General features: G+C 42.3%; 6 protein-coding genes and 1 non-coding gene across 7 annotated transcripts; 1 reads left to right on the forward strand and 6 right to left on the reverse strand.

Moving 5' to 3' along the window:
• Window positions 1-2,756: 2,756 nt before the first annotated feature.
• Window positions 2,757-5,446, reverse strand: l(3)72Dr (lethal (3) 72Dr). The gene is made up of 2 exons (XM_018005670.2): window positions 4,551-5,446; window positions 2,757-3,693 (listed from the first exon to the last, which is right to left on the reverse strand). The coding sequence occupies exons 1-2, from the start codon at window positions 4,931-4,933 to the stop codon at window positions 2,865-2,867; spliced, it is 1,212 nt and encodes a 403-aa protein (XP_017861159.2). The 5' UTR covers window positions 4,934-5,446; the 3' UTR covers window positions 2,757-2,864.
• Window positions 5,447-5,586: 140 nt separating this feature from the next.
• On the reverse strand, window positions 5,587-7,781 carry l(3)72Dp (gamma-glutamyl hydrolase). The gene is made up of 5 exons (XM_018008411.2): window positions 7,640-7,781; window positions 6,953-7,259; window positions 6,720-6,770; window positions 6,417-6,646; window positions 5,587-6,345 (listed from the first exon to the last, which is right to left on the reverse strand). The coding sequence occupies exons 2-5, from the start codon at window positions 7,174-7,176 to the stop codon at window positions 5,735-5,737; spliced, it is 1,116 nt and encodes a 371-aa protein (XP_017863900.2). The 5' UTR covers window positions 7,177-7,259; window positions 7,640-7,781; the 3' UTR covers window positions 5,587-5,734.
• On the reverse strand, window positions 7,703-8,806 carry Hsc20 (iron-sulfur cluster co-chaperone protein HscB-like protein, mitochondrial). Its single transcript, XM_018008408.2, has 3 exons — window positions 8,529-8,806; window positions 8,348-8,460; window positions 7,703-8,283 (listed from the first exon to the last, which is right to left on the reverse strand). Exons 1-3 carry the CDS (start codon window positions 8,697-8,699, stop codon window positions 7,890-7,892), a joined length of 678 nt encoding a protein of 225 aa, XP_017863897.1. The 5' UTR covers window positions 8,700-8,806; the 3' UTR covers window positions 7,703-7,889.
• A 178-nt stretch (window positions 8,807-8,984) lies between these two features.
• On the reverse strand, window positions 8,985-9,079 carry TRNAI-UAU (transfer RNA isoleucine (anticodon UAU)). The gene is made up of 2 exons: window positions 9,042-9,079; window positions 8,985-9,020 (listed from the first exon to the last, which is right to left on the reverse strand). It is a non-coding gene; the product is annotated as a tRNA-Ile (tRNA).
• Window positions 9,080-9,215: 136 nt separating this feature from the next.
• MED10 (mediator complex subunit 10) lies at window positions 9,216-9,923 on the reverse strand. Its single transcript, XM_018008409.2, has 2 exons — window positions 9,678-9,923; window positions 9,216-9,613 (listed from the first exon to the last, which is right to left on the reverse strand). The coding sequence occupies exons 1-2, from the start codon at window positions 9,797-9,799 to the stop codon at window positions 9,334-9,336; spliced, it is 402 nt and encodes a 133-aa protein (XP_017863898.1). The 5' UTR covers window positions 9,800-9,923; the 3' UTR covers window positions 9,216-9,333.
• A 32-nt stretch (window positions 9,924-9,955) lies between these two features.
• On the forward strand, window positions 9,956-10,977 carry PDCD-5 (programmed cell death 5). The gene is made up of 3 exons (XM_018008410.2): window positions 9,956-10,143; window positions 10,420-10,540; window positions 10,598-10,977. Exons 1-3 carry the CDS (start codon window positions 10,093-10,095, stop codon window positions 10,819-10,821), a joined length of 396 nt encoding a protein of 131 aa, XP_017863899.1. The 5' UTR covers window positions 9,956-10,092; the 3' UTR covers window positions 10,822-10,977.
• A 516-nt stretch (window positions 10,978-11,493) lies between these two features.
• Tmx3 (Thioredoxin-related transmembrane protein 3) lies at window positions 11,494-13,397 on the reverse strand. Its single transcript, XM_018008406.2, has 2 exons — window positions 12,271-13,397; window positions 11,494-12,209 (listed from the first exon to the last, which is right to left on the reverse strand). The coding sequence occupies exons 1-2, from the start codon at window positions 13,168-13,170 to the stop codon at window positions 11,820-11,822; spliced, it is 1,290 nt and encodes a 429-aa protein (XP_017863895.1). The 5' UTR covers window positions 13,171-13,397; the 3' UTR covers window positions 11,494-11,819.
• Between the last annotated feature and the right edge of the window lie 191 nt (window positions 13,398-13,588).

Below are 13,588 nucleotides of genomic sequence, written 5' to 3' on the forward strand. Positions count from 1 at the left end.
GTGTGCCGGCGGATGTGTAGGTATGTGTGTGACTGCAATGTCCTTGCAGGCAGGCAGGCAGTTCATTGCCCGTTGCAGCTTCAGCCTGCAAATGCCGCAAAGAGCACAGCAGCTGCGCAAAGCCAACTACGTAGGAGTGCATGAGAGAGAGAGAGATAGCGCGGCAGTGAGACACACCGGGCGAGAGAGAAAGAGAGAGCAGGCAGTTCAATGCACGCCAACTAGGTTTAAAGGGCAGCTGGGCAACGTTGGAATCGAATCGAGCAGCCCCCAAAATTTTTGCAGCGAGCGCCTATGACGTCATTAAAAAAGGAGGTTTGGCCTCCTTTGACTTTGTGAGTGTGTGTGTGTGTGTGTGTGTGTGTTGATTTCTGCATGTGTGCGTGTGTGTATCGGCTCACTGTGAATGTGTTTAAAAAGTTTACAAATGTAAGTGCTAGCAGTTACTTTTGTAAGCCTGTGTGCGTGTGCGTGTGTGTGTGAGTGTGAAATGAGCACAAGGGCGTTTAAGCCGGCCGTTGGGCTGACTATAAGTAGACGGGTTAAATGAAGAGTGCTTAATACACACACACACGGCTCACACATACGTCCATTCAGCAACAACCGCAGCAAATGAAGCGTCAAATGCTAAGGCCAAAAAATATATATATGTTTAGTTATGTCAAATATCATATGAATAAGTACCATAGCCCACTTATTGGGAACATTCTGGAACCTTAATAGAAGAGTAACACCAGAGAGGTATATAAAAATAACAAATTAATACTGAGTTTTAAAAAAAAATAAACAAACAGATACATTTGAAAAAAAAAAAAAAAAAAAAAAAAAAAATATTAAAAATTACAAAAATAAAAAATTTAATTTAAATAAAAAAAATATTATTTATTATTATTATTAAAAATTAATGTTAAATTTATTTGTTTAATTTTTTTAAATCTCAGAAGGATTTTCTTGTTTAATATTTAGTATATTTATTATTTAGTTAGTTTTTTTATGTTAAAATTTAAAAAACATTTTTTTTTTCTTATTATTTTGATCAAAAATAACAAATTATCTTTTTATAATATTTTTTAATACATATATTTGAAATATTTGTATATGCACATATACATTTCATAAATTTTTTTTTTTTAAGAATATTCTATGTTTGGCATATCACTCGCTCTAATTTCATGTTTTCGTGATGGAAAAATTACAATAATTCTGTCTACGTGGCCGAAACAGTAAGCACATGTAAAAAGGGTTCCGTCACGCGTGGCGTATGAGTAATTTGACATGTCCACACCGCCGTCGCTAGATGTCGCTATCGCGCAAAGGGAGACAGCACTTGGGTGGAGGCATATAGACGAAGAAGAAAGACAATTATAAGAGGAGGCAGAAAAAGCGAACACCATGTCCGGACAACAATGCCGTCTAAGCCAAACAATGAGGCACAGCAATAACAATAACATGTTGCCACAGACGAGCCACAATTATTTTAATGCTGTCCGTCAATTTGAACCTTAACCCCACCAGGTGATTGCGGTTGGAGGGTGCTGGGCCTGGGCCTGGGCCTGGCTGGTGGCACTGCACAAACACGCGCCAGACAAATGCGCACAAGCCCAAAAGGAACAAAAAACAGACAAAGACGAGGAACCTAAACACCAAAGACACAGGGCTAATTAGAAAAACAAATACACATGGTCAAATAGATACAGGAGTGGTTGGCGCGTCCCCAGGCACGTGCTAAGAAAGGTCAAATGGAACAAGTAAGAACGTTGCAGTCGGGCGTTACCGACAGCGGAATACTCATTCACATCCCATCAACAAATTAGTAGCTACGATTTACCACGCCCCTACTGGGCGTAGACACCTCATTTTTGTCAGTTCTTAGAACGTGATAACGGTACCCTAACTGCAAAGTTTGAATGCTTAACCTCAAAATATGTGAAAATTACAGGGTATTTTTCGATATGCCACGCCACTAAAGAGGCCTAAAAATTATTTTTGAGTCATCGATAGAGGAGGTTACTGGTAACTTAACTATCTAAATTTGAAGCTTCTGACTATTACACTTTAGGAGATATAAACTTTTGCGGTTTGCCACGCCCCCTGTGGGCGGACATATATTCGGCAAAACTTTTTGGTCTTGGGTGATCAGGCCGAGTATATATACAAAATTTGAGGTCTCTGGCATCAATAGTGCAATAATGCATTTTCCGGCTTGCCACGCCCCTAGTAGGCGGATCGGGAAAATTATAACACTTTATAAATCGGAGATATACACGAGTATGTGTTCCAAATTTCAAGCCTGTAGCTTCAATAGCGCCGAAATAGATTTTGTTCATACGGACAGACGGACGGACAGCAAGACGGACATTGCACAAAACCAATATACTAATTCACTTTTGTGAATGAGTATAAAAATACACGAAAGTTGTATGTGCCGACCGAAAGCTAAGTAAGAGAGCGCGATAGGGAGGAGGGGCAGACGTCATTTGTAACAGTCCAGATCAGATCAGATCAGAAAAGTCAAAGTGTTCTTGGTTAGGCGAGACTCTACTTATTAGAATCCAAATATGTAATGTTTCTGGCTTTTGGGTAGAGGCAGACTTAACTACCGAATAGACGAGACTCTGGACGAGAGTCGTTCCTTTATGAAAGGAGTCCCAAATATTGTAAGAAGTAAACTAAGTTCTTAAATGATTTGTGACTCGTTTCATATACATATGTTTATCAGGAAGCACCAGAGCTTCTTTTCGCTTCATTAGCTCCCTTAAGAAAACGCAAATTTAATTGGAATGTTATCTGAATACTTTAATATCAGAGTAAATACGTAGAATTTTATATGGCACTGACTAAAACCACTGCTGCTGCTGTTTAGCTCAGGTCTCTGAGCATTCCTCGGCCTTCTTCACGTAGTCCACGTCCTTGGGAAAGAGATAGACCTGCAGCCAGTTGACATTATTGTGGCGACCGCTGAACTCCGGCATCCAGTTGTAGATCAAGTGGCGCGACAGCTGCTCCAGACTATCGAAACGATTCGAGTTCCTTCGGCAGGCCTCCACAAAGAAATGGGCAAAGTGTTGGTTGAGCTGAATGCCGTGATTGGTGTGGGACTCAGTCCACGGGTCTTGCCGTCCGACCAGCTGCTCGTATGCGCTACGCTCGGGATGAAACTGGCAGCCGTATAGTGGGTATTTCCTATGCTCGATGAGCGTGATGAAGCTCATCCCGCTTCTCGCCCTCCCAGTGGCCAGCACACGCCAATCGCTGGCCGCTGCGCCCAGACTCTCTTCCGTGATGCAGTATTTGTGCTGATAGCAAGCAAATGGTTCGCTCTGCAAGCGTGTGCGCAACTCCGGACTGAGGCCCTGAAACATCGGCGAGCTGTCATAATCCTCAGTTGGCTGGAGCGAAAGTGCCCTGGATATGGTTTCGCCACATGCTGCACGCTTCATTGACGGCACTGCATTCTTCAGCATCAGCTGGAAGCCCAAGCATGTGGCCCAGATCGGAAAATATTCGTTCGCTTTATTTCGCTGGAGGGCCAGTTCATAGATATATTGAATCGACTTCACACAGTCATTGGTCATCCATGAAGGGACCGCCGCAGGGTTGTCCTCATCGTCCAGATAGACAGCGCCACCCGTGAGCAGCACCCCATTGATGCGGCTCATCATCAGCTCATAATAATTGCGATCACGTCCGATCCTAAAATAAATTTCATTTCATTAATTGCTTTGCATGTGCATAAACAAACGCAACGAACGCAACTTATTGCGCCGGGCATTTTGCCAATAACCTTGGCCGGCACAGTTCTCACACTGTGCAAGCTAGAGAAGGGGGTATATTGGCTTTCTCTGCTAGAAAGAAAAGAAGCTCAAACGAGAATTTACATTTCTATCGGCTAGCTGTGCGTCTTTTCCTAATATAAATTTATGAATGTGTTGTGTATTTGATAAGATTTATACATAAAGTATTTTATCTGTTATTGAACTTGAAGGGCGGTGCGAAAGCACCTTGGCTTTCGTCAGAGAGCTAAACACATGGGTAGACGAATATATAGATGCGTTAACACTAATTCACCTTTTGCACAGTGGGGCACTGCTTATAAAGCGTGTCACGAATTTCTAAATCTAGTAGTGTATTTAAAATTCAAATTAAATTTGCTCATTATATTGACAGCTAACGTAGCGTAGATTCATTTCATGGCTTGACAGTTCCATTTCAAAATCTAAAGGAGACATTTTGCCATGATCACTATGCTGAACCCAACTGAAGTAAGACGCAGGCAAGTAATTATCAATGCTTGATGATGGCAATTTTAGCTGGACGCTGCCCCATATCGGCGCTGCCCCTGTCACTCTGTTGCATTCTTGCGATAATGGAAGAATGCATCAACTATCACGTATAGACTATACGAGCAGACAACGTGCAACATTTGGAGAATATTGATTTGTAATTGACAGCCATAAATGAATCAGAGAAACACATTTAAGCATTCTATAACAAACGAAATGAGGATGCCGTGCACGCAGCTGCCAAGCAAATCCCAAATATGAACTCACCAAATGGGCACCACAAGGCCACCTCCCGCCTCCAGGTATTTCACATACGAAGCCGCTATATAGCTGGCCGGCTTCGGGTCCGCGCTATGCTCATATAAGGCACTAGCTATATCCATGCAGACCACACCCACCACACATGGATCGCGAGTCGATTTATCCGCACTGTTTGCCATTTGCCGCACAACTGAATGAAGGCCCTCACCCGCAACTGCATAAAACCTCAGAGATAAACAGCAATGAACGCTGCAGTCTGCAACATGTGAATCAGTTTCGAATTTAAAGTCTCTAGCTCGACACACAGACGGACGATGGGGGGGACGAGTTGGCGAACGGACGGACGGAGAGCGCGATGGGGTTTGCAAAAAGGCAATATGGTTCCTCATTTCATTTTAGTGAATAAAGCTCGAAAGCACACTCAGGTCACACATTTATTCGAGAGAGACATAGACAGAAGAGGAGAGGAGGAGAGATACAGTCATTTGAATAGCATTGTATCCAGTTTATTTTAGAAGTTTACGTCTCAGGATATTGCGAATTCTTTCAATATCTGCAGGACTATCAATATTTACAATCATTAACCAGGCTATAGTAAAGCTTTTAAATGCCTAATACAAGCATAGCTTCAGGCGGCTGCAAAAATAATATACATAAAAAGTTAAAAAGTACAAAATTAAGAGATAATACAAATAAAGGAAAATAGAAAATAAACTACTAAATAAATATTCATTTTATTACAGGAAAAAATAATTACTGAGCTTATTATTTCGATAGACTGGAACAATAAATTTTGCACTGGAATTCCAATAATGCGAAACGGCATTCATATGATGCTGAATGCAACTTTGCGTTATCATTCGCTGAAATTATTCCCGCACTTGATAAGGTGTTTGTACTATTTTTGACTCAACACTTGGGAGATAAATTTCAATTTTCAAGAGATCAAATATATTACGAATTAACAAAAACATTTTTGTTTCTTTTTAATCATATCTTTTCTGGGAACAAACAGTGTTAAGGAATTAATCAATTCTTCAACTTGCAGTTTAGCCAACATTTATTAATTCACATCAAGCATTACAAACGAAAAGTCGCGTCAGGCAGGCAGATATAAAAATCAAAAGCTATCTAAGTAACAAAGAAAAACTCTGGTAGATGTCTGCACAGTCTTAATCCACAAATAGACATTAGTGCTCGCAAAGAAGTTGCATTAGCATGGCCAAAACAGTCGAACAAAATGCGAGCACCAAATGAAATCCGTTGAATTGAGCTGCAGCAGCATTGCGACCATTGTAATAGGGATAGGTGCTTTCATCATCAACGTCATTAGCGATGTCCGGCTGCCCGAATATATACTGCTGCACATAGCTGGAGCCCAATACCGAAGTATACTCCGGCTTGTAGTTGTAGATCAGCGAACGCGCCTGCTCTGTGGCATTGGTGTAGCTGTGGGAATTGCGGCGCGCTTCGCTGATGAGGAAGTCGGCGAAATACTGTGAGCTTTGCACCGCTGAGGGGGAGTGCGGCACCTTATTGCTGACAAACTCGTAGAGCGGTTTCTCCGGATGAAATTGTACGCCATAGAAGGGATAAGTCAGATGCTCAATGCTGGACACAAATTCCAAGCCATTCACGTCATGATTGAGGGACATGATGCGCCACGAGTTGTTCAATTTGGGCACGGTGAAGCTCTGCTGCGTGTAGCAGAAGCGATGATAATTATAGGTGACATTCTCCTTGCTCAGCTTCCCGATGAGCTCCTCGCTGGCGCCGGCAAACAAACGACTCTTTCTGTAGTCTGGAAGGGATTTTTTTTTTTTTTTTAATATAACCACAAGATGATTCAGGTAGCCTCTCGTCAATGTTTACCCGGTTTCAGTTCCAGTGGCAGAGACTGTCCTATGGACTGGCAATTAGAGCGCGTTTCCGTATTATTTGCCATTTTGAAGACAAGCAATTCCATGCCCAGGCACGTGCCCCACACCGGAAAATAAGTGCCGTTATCATTCAGCTGCTTGGCCACGGCTATCAAGTGCTCGCCCGCATCACCATAGCCGTTTGTCTCGTTGAAGTAAGTCGCGCCGCCAGGCAGCAGTAGACTAAATGCAGATTAAATTAATTCAATTAAATTAACCCAACGATTTAGTCATAGTCGCTAGTCGGTTGGCATACCCATTGATCTTCTTGAGCAACTGCTCGTAGTAGCTGCGATTGTGTCCAGTGCTTGAACAGTTAATAAGATGCCATAAATTAGCTTTAAGTCTGAGTATATATATATGCTAAATATAGATTTGAAATTTGCCTGTCATGGCACACCATCACAGTTGTAAACAATTCAATCACGCCTTATCTGATCTTAGCTGTGATAAGGCCCGGTTGACTTTGCTGTCTCCGTCAGCACTCACCCGATGGGCACCACCCGCCCGCCAGCGCCCTCCACGAACTTCACATAGGAGGCGGCTATGTAGCTAGTGGCATTGAAGTTTCTGGCAATCAGGCCATTTGGATAGACCTCCTGGGCGAGCACGCCGATGATGGGGGATATGGTGCCATCCACATCGGCCACAGACGACGGAACTAAGCAGCAGAGCAGCAAACCGACACAGGTCGAGTGAATCGTCCTCAACATCGTCGCAACTGGTCGTTGTTGTTGTTGTTGTAGTCTCTTCAATCGAATGCGCGCAGCTCCTTCAGTCGATGAACTAAGCAGCACTGACATTGCAAAGTAAGAAGCATTTTCAATTTAAATTAAATTTGTAAATATTTGCCAAATGAGTCGCTAATATGTGTGCGTATGTATGTGGCTGTATGTGTGTGTCTGCCTGTCTATGTGTGTGTGCATTGGCAGGTGTAAGTGATACGTGAGTTTGTGTGTACTCGCTGCAGAGCTAACTGATTAAATTATTATCACCGCGCAGTGAGTGATTTGTCACGGGGAACTTTTATCTGGCTTTTGGGCCAATAGTAAAATAATTAAACTAACTTAAGCGCTCGCCACGCCCACATGCCGCTCGCCCACTGATCGCGCATGATCAGCAGCAGCAAAGACTATAAAAAAAAGAAAAAACAAGTTGATCCGCTTATACAATTACCTTACAACTGCAAGTCATTAATTTAGTAGCACCCCAGCCAGGTGTAGAAAGGTGATTTTCGTATTTCTCATTACATTTTCCACTTTAATTGATCGTTGTTTTTAAGAAAAACAAAATAAAACAAAGAAACAAAATATTTGCAAAGTCTTTGCCGGTGCTGCCATCTGTTTGGTTCCTCTCATTTTCTTCTTCTTCATCATTTCGCCGTTTTTCGGCTATCGATGTCCTATCGAGTAATCGATCTGAATATTCACGCTCCGTTGGACATCAGCTGTTGCTGTTTTTTCTTAATGCTGTTTTGTATGCTGAGCAAATATTTCATCTCCACCAGCGTCTGCTTGACAGCCACCAGATCATTCGTTTCGAAGTGTGCCGTTAGTTTATTCGCCTTATCAGCTAGTTCTTGGACAATTTGTGCATATAGCTGATCGAGCGCCTTGCTATCGTCAGCCTCTTCCACCTCCTCGTTGCGCTCCATCATGGCCATCAGGAAGGCCGTATTTAGTGCACTGTTATCCTGCGGCATTTGCTCGCCCTCCAGCTGCAGCATATATTGCCCTCGCTCCACGGGCGCCGCCAGCGTTTTGTATGCCTTGTTGATTAGGGAACTCCAGTCCGCCGAATTGGTTTGCTCGCGGGTAGTTCTGCAGGTGCAGGTGGTGGCCATAGGTCAGAGATGGAATGCTAATAACTAATCTGTCAACTCACTTATTGCTGTATTTATCGGGATGCACGCGCGCCTGCAACTGCCGGAAGCGCTGCGTCAGCTCCGATGCTTGTAGTTCAAACTTCGTGGGAAAGTTTAACAGCTCAAAGTAGTTCTGTAGGTGGGAAGAACCTAACAGTCAATTAATTGTGCATTCCATGTGTCAGCTATTTAAATACTTGCCGTGTTATTATCCACATCCTGCAAACTGCCGCAATCCCCGCATATCATGTTTTTGCCCGGCTTTTGACAATTCCAGCATACTGATGAAGCGTGTCTCACCGTGAGCACATTTATTCCATTATTATTTAATCCACTGAAACCAGTTCTTAAATATGCAAACGTCCGCCGCATTTTGCAGCAATAATGAAAAAACTAAGCTCTTATCAATTACACAAGCGAACACACAATAACAAAAAACAGCTGATATGACAGCTCACAACAGTCTGGCAACGCTATCGAACAGCCGAGTATTCTCTCACATTCTCTTTTAACAGCAATGCAGAATAATTTTGTATTTAATGCAAGCGCAAAACAACTACAAAAATAAAATGCATCTATATACAAACAAATTATATAAATATTTTTTTTGCATTTAATAAAAATAAAAAAATACGCAACACTTCAAATTGTGTTTGCTGCTCCAGGTGAGGCTCGAACTCACAACCCCGGCATTGCTCATACACAGTTACTGATTATAAGTACCGTGCGCTAACCAATTGCGCCACTGGAGCCTTCGGAATTTTTTTGCCAAATGCCTTGTTTGAAAACTGAATGAAAATTCCAGTCGTTCCCGCAACCCCTTTTACTAAAATTCTAACTTAAATCCTAGATTTTCAGAATGGAACGAAACTGAGAAAAAACGATGAATTCAAATCAAAAATATAAACAAAATATATTTGTATAGTTCGTTTGAAGTTCACGAAAGGACATATTTATTTATATGTTTTTCGTATATATAGTATTTTAGGGATTACAAAACTAACATTTAGATTGAGTCTTTCCTGTAAGCTCTGTAGTTGTTCATTTCAGTGGGAAAAGTCTTGAACAACTCCAGTAGCAGATTGGCCTTAAATTTCTTCAAGCTCTCGATTTTGCCTTTCACCTCTTCATTCTTGGCCAGCGCCTTTTCCACACAGTCCTTTGTATACAGTTGAGGGTTCTTATCCTGGTCGATGTAATCGAAGAACACCTCGAAGGGCACATAAACATCCTGCACCAGCGGCCGCAATTTATCTATTTCCTGCAAGCCGGTGACCAAACTGTTGCTGCATTTTCCAACAAAAAATAATTGTTTAAGCTTGGTTTGCAATGCATCGCAGATTTTCTTACATTTTCTGATTGAGAACGTTTTGGCCCTGCGGTTGAAAATCGCTTACGATTATACGTATTTGCCTCACATTCTCGATGAACATTTCTAGTTGCGTTTCCAAGTTTTCTAGCGCCGAAGTCATTTTCAGCAATTTTTTGACAATTTACAAAAGTTTTACACAATTTTATATAGTTTTTTCTAGAGACTGTTGTTTGCTCAGCTGTTTGTTTATATCTGTAGCTGCTTCTTCCACCTCTGTGCACTTATGCAGTGTATCGATAAGCATTTGTGACGATATGCGCCTATCGATAGTTTACTGACAGGTCTATTCGGTGTGCAAGTATCGATACACTGCCTGCCGGAACGAACAGTGCATATTTTTATATACTTTTTAATAAATATAACAAATTTAAAATATTAAATTGAAGAGTAATCATGTCTGACAGCGATTTAGATGCATTACGTGCACAGCGCATGGCAGAATTAGTAAGTAAAGGCAAAACCATGTGCTCAGCAAGTGTCAGCGGCAAACTTATTGCCAAATGCCAAAAATAGCAACAAAAGTAAAAGAAATAAAATAAACAATATATAAAATATTTGAAAAACGAATTCATCGACTTAAGCATATACTATGCAAGTTATGTTTGATGTCTTGAAGCACTTTAGCATGACTCATAACTTTTGCTGTTGCGGCTGGCTTGCTGCACACCTGTGAGAGAAAGGGTATCCGCTAATCAATATACCCCTTCAATGCTTATCTAGAGTGGCGGCGGTGGCAACAATGCTGAGAAGCAACAGGCGCAACAGGAGCAAATGCGCGCCCAGGAGGAAATGAAGCACTCAATACTCTCCCAGGTGCTCGATCAGCAGGCGCGCGCACGACGTAAGTAAACAAAGTGGTACAGTGAAGCCCGACTAACACAAACGCTCTCAATTGCAGTGAACACACTGAAAGTGAGCAAACCGGACAAAGCACAAATGTTCGAGAATATGGTCATACGTATGGCCCAAATGGGCCAAGTGCGAGGTAAACTGGACGATGCCCAATTTGTCAGCATCTTGGAGAGCGTCAATGCCCAGATGCCACAGAGCAAACCCACAGTGAAGTACGACAGACGCCGTGCAGCCATAGACAGCGACGACGACGAAGACTATGGCTGCTGATTATAGCCCAAATGGAGTCGAACTGCTTCAGTTTTCCCTTGGATCAGAACCACGCAACCGAATTAGAATTCGAAGAACCGATGTGCTTTAGAGATTTCGCTAATTTTATCAACTATGTTTATTAAATGAAGAAAAAATGAGAGAAAATACAGTGAACCTTGGCTTGTCACTGATTTTCGTATGCGCCAGCATATGTATTCAATGCGGTTCAAATATTTACTCGTATAAGGCAGATATTAATACTTCTAGAGATTGGTAATTTTGCCTGCTAGGGAAACATCCCAGATCTCCCGTATCAAGTTCTCTTGTATGACATATTATTATGTCAGCTTTCTAATATACCACTTTAATCTCTCACTCCTACATATGTAAATTAGGCTTAAAGGAGCAGCGACTGTCTCTTTCAATATATATTAATCTTAAGTGAAAGAAGTACAAACCCTTCTAGGTTTTCCATATTCATGGTAACAGGTCCGTACTGTTTTTGATTCTTAAACTCTTGGTTACTAAAAAAGAACTTACTATTTATATGCTTTTGAAGTAGTTACTTATCAACTCCCTCCTATGCTTCATATAAAAGTACTTTGATACCCCATAGAAACGTAGCCAAGGTCTCCTCGCTTCTGTTTCACAGGACATACAAAGTCGTTTATGAAATCAAAAATTCATTAGTTCTATTAGCAAAATGTTTATGTCGTTTAAAATAAGACTAGATTTGGCTTAATGCAAGTACATTGTAAATTGTGAGAATTGCACTAACAATGGGATGAACTATTTTTTTGAGAGTAGATGCTCCAGCAGCTCTACATTTTCATCGATTGATCCTTCAGCTTGTTTACTCATTGTAGTAATCCTCCTGCTACTTATATGTGACACGACAGAAAAAGGCGTAGACTTCTCTATCTACTCTTCCCCTTTGATCTATTTGTTCTATTCTTCATTCTCCTGCTCCTCTCTCGCCTCTATTCCTCCTTCCTTTTGTAATCGTTTATGCATCTCTACTCCTTCTTTTCGTGATCCTCCTCCTGCTCTTCCTCTGTGACCAGACAATCGCCACAGAAAATGGAATATATGATAAGCGACAGAAAGCCCAGTGGCAGGCCAAAGATGACAGTCATCAGCACCGGATTGCCGCGCCACATTTCGCGCAGAGAACGCTTCAGCTCAAAGAGTGCCCGATTCACTCGTACAAAATACGTATCACCGCCATAGGCCGTGGCGCTCTCATTGCTAATTGATTCGAGGAACAGATGCAGAGCCTGTGGCGTCATCTGCAGCGGATCGTCGTCGGGTATATAGTGATGCTGAGTCGTGGAATTCAGCGCTATCAAATGAGGCGTTGGCAATTGGTCCAGTATAATGGAATGCGCTATGGACGGATCGCCAATCTGAAAGAGAAAAACAATTAGGAACTGAAACTAAATTCAGTTAAGTCTCCCCTGCTCTTACCCATCCAAATTGGAATTTGTCATGGTAACGTGGTCGATGCTTGCGTATGACACCCTCAACCATGTCGCGGAACTCCAGCTCATGCGTCGCTATCTGACTTAGCTTATCCTCTTGCACCACAGCGAGCACCAAGAACTTTTTCGTCTTCAGCAGCTGATGGATATTGAAACGCGTGACCTTAGGGAACAGCGTGAAACGCTCCACATTGACCCATTGGAATATGGTTTCATTGACATCATTTGGATCCATTTCGTGCGCCACATGTCCGTGTGGATAGAAATGATGCTGTTCCTCCTTATACACAATGACAGCGGGCAACTTCTCGAAATCGAAATGCTGAGCAGCAATCTCCTCGCTCGTCGCATAGAAGAATCCGTGCTCCTGGTAGCCCTCGGCGGCTGCATAGTACGTGTCCCAGACAACGCCTTGCTGGGGGCCCACAAACATAAAGAAGATCGTATGGGAGCCTTTCAACATATCCACGCTGTCGGTGCGGGTGACCAGCTGGACAGGTGGCCCCGACATCCGCAGAGCGTAGTCGACCAGTTCATCCTTGCTGCGATCCCCATTGTAGTTGAACTCCATGTTGCCCTTGATGAACATTATTGTGGGATAGCCACGCACTTTGAACTCCCTTGCTGCAGCAGGATATTTGGTGCAATCCAATCGTCCCACTCGCACATTTGTCGCATGGAGCGCCTGAGCGACGAGCGCAAATATCGGCTCCGTCTTCTTGCAATAGCCGCACCACGGGGCATAGAACATCACTAACCATTGACCTTCATGGCGCACATCGATGAAGCGATCGCTCAGCTCAAGGACACGCGACGATATGGCCGGCGTGCCGAGGATCAACAGAAACAACAATGGAAGACTCCAGCCCCATATTGATTGATGCATTTCGCTGGCTGGCTGGCTGCTGCAGTTGAATGTTGCTGAATGATGGTAACTCGTTCCTGTTATTGCATAATTAAGTACGTTTCATGTGGGTTTCTATTCTCAGTTTTGTTACACTGTCATCAATAATTAAATTAGCAAACAATGATAATTTTTCTAAAACCGAAGAAAAAATCCACCCCCATACTTAGTTGTTTAGCTCTATTGTGAACTAGTTCAGTGACACTGATGATTATCGATGACTAAAACAATCGTATGAAAAGGCAGTGAATGTGAATCTGTTTACTTTCCATACATCACAATATGATCGATTGAAATAATTGTTTACGAACATTTATTTCACATAGATATTATTGTTGCTATTCATTTTCATTTTATGAATATCAATTCACACACCCAATTCCAAGCCAACTTCATCACA

The sequence above is a fragment of the Drosophila arizonae genome, chromosome 4 (assembly GCF_054131065.1).
Source record: "Drosophila arizonae isolate 15081-1271.41 chromosome 4, UAZ_ARI_1.0, whole genome shotgun sequence".
Classification (NCBI taxonomy): domain Eukaryota; kingdom Metazoa; phylum Arthropoda; class Insecta; order Diptera; family Drosophilidae; genus Drosophila; species Drosophila arizonae.

Bases quoted from the DNA above. Each gene is read 5' to 3' on its own strand.
- Hsc20 (XM_018008408.2), bottom strand. From the start codon at position 8,699: ATGCGGCGGACGTTTGCATATTTAAGAACTGGTTTCAGTGGATTAAAT. The intron at 8,461-8,528 runs GCAAGTATTTAA...TCCCACCTACAG, and splicing joins AGGATGTGGATAATAACACG to AACTACTTTGAGCTGTTAAA. The intron at 8,284-8,347 runs GTGAGTTGACAG...CTGCACCTGCAG, and splicing joins CCCGATAAATACAGCAATAA to AACTACCCGCGAGCAAACCA.
- MED10 (XM_018008409.2), bottom strand. From the start codon at position 9,799: ATGACTTCGGCGCTAGAAAACTTGGAAACGCAACTAGAAATGTTCATC. The intron at 9,614-9,677 runs GTAAGAAAATCT...TGGAAAATGCAG, and splicing joins AACGTTCTCAATCAGAAAAT to CAACAGTTTGGTCACCGGCT.
- PDCD-5 (XM_018008410.2), top strand. From the start codon at position 10,093: ATGTCTGACAGCGATTTAGATGCATTACGTGCACAGCGCATGGCAGAA. The intron at 10,144-10,419 runs GTAAGTAAAGGC...ATGCTTATCTAG, and splicing joins CACAGCGCATGGCAGAATTA to AGTGGCGGCGGTGGCAACAA. The intron at 10,541-10,597 runs GTAAGTAAACAA...TCTCAATTGCAG, and splicing joins TCAGCAGGCGCGCGCACGAC to TGAACACACTGAAAGTGAGC.
- Tmx3 (XM_018008406.2), bottom strand. From the start codon at position 13,170: ATGCATCAATCAATATGGGGCTGGAGTCTTCCATTGTTGTTTCTGTTG. The intron at 12,210-12,270 runs GTAAGAGCAGGG...TTTCTCTTTCAG, and splicing joins ACAAATTCCAATTTGGATGG to ATTGGCGATCCGTCCATAGC.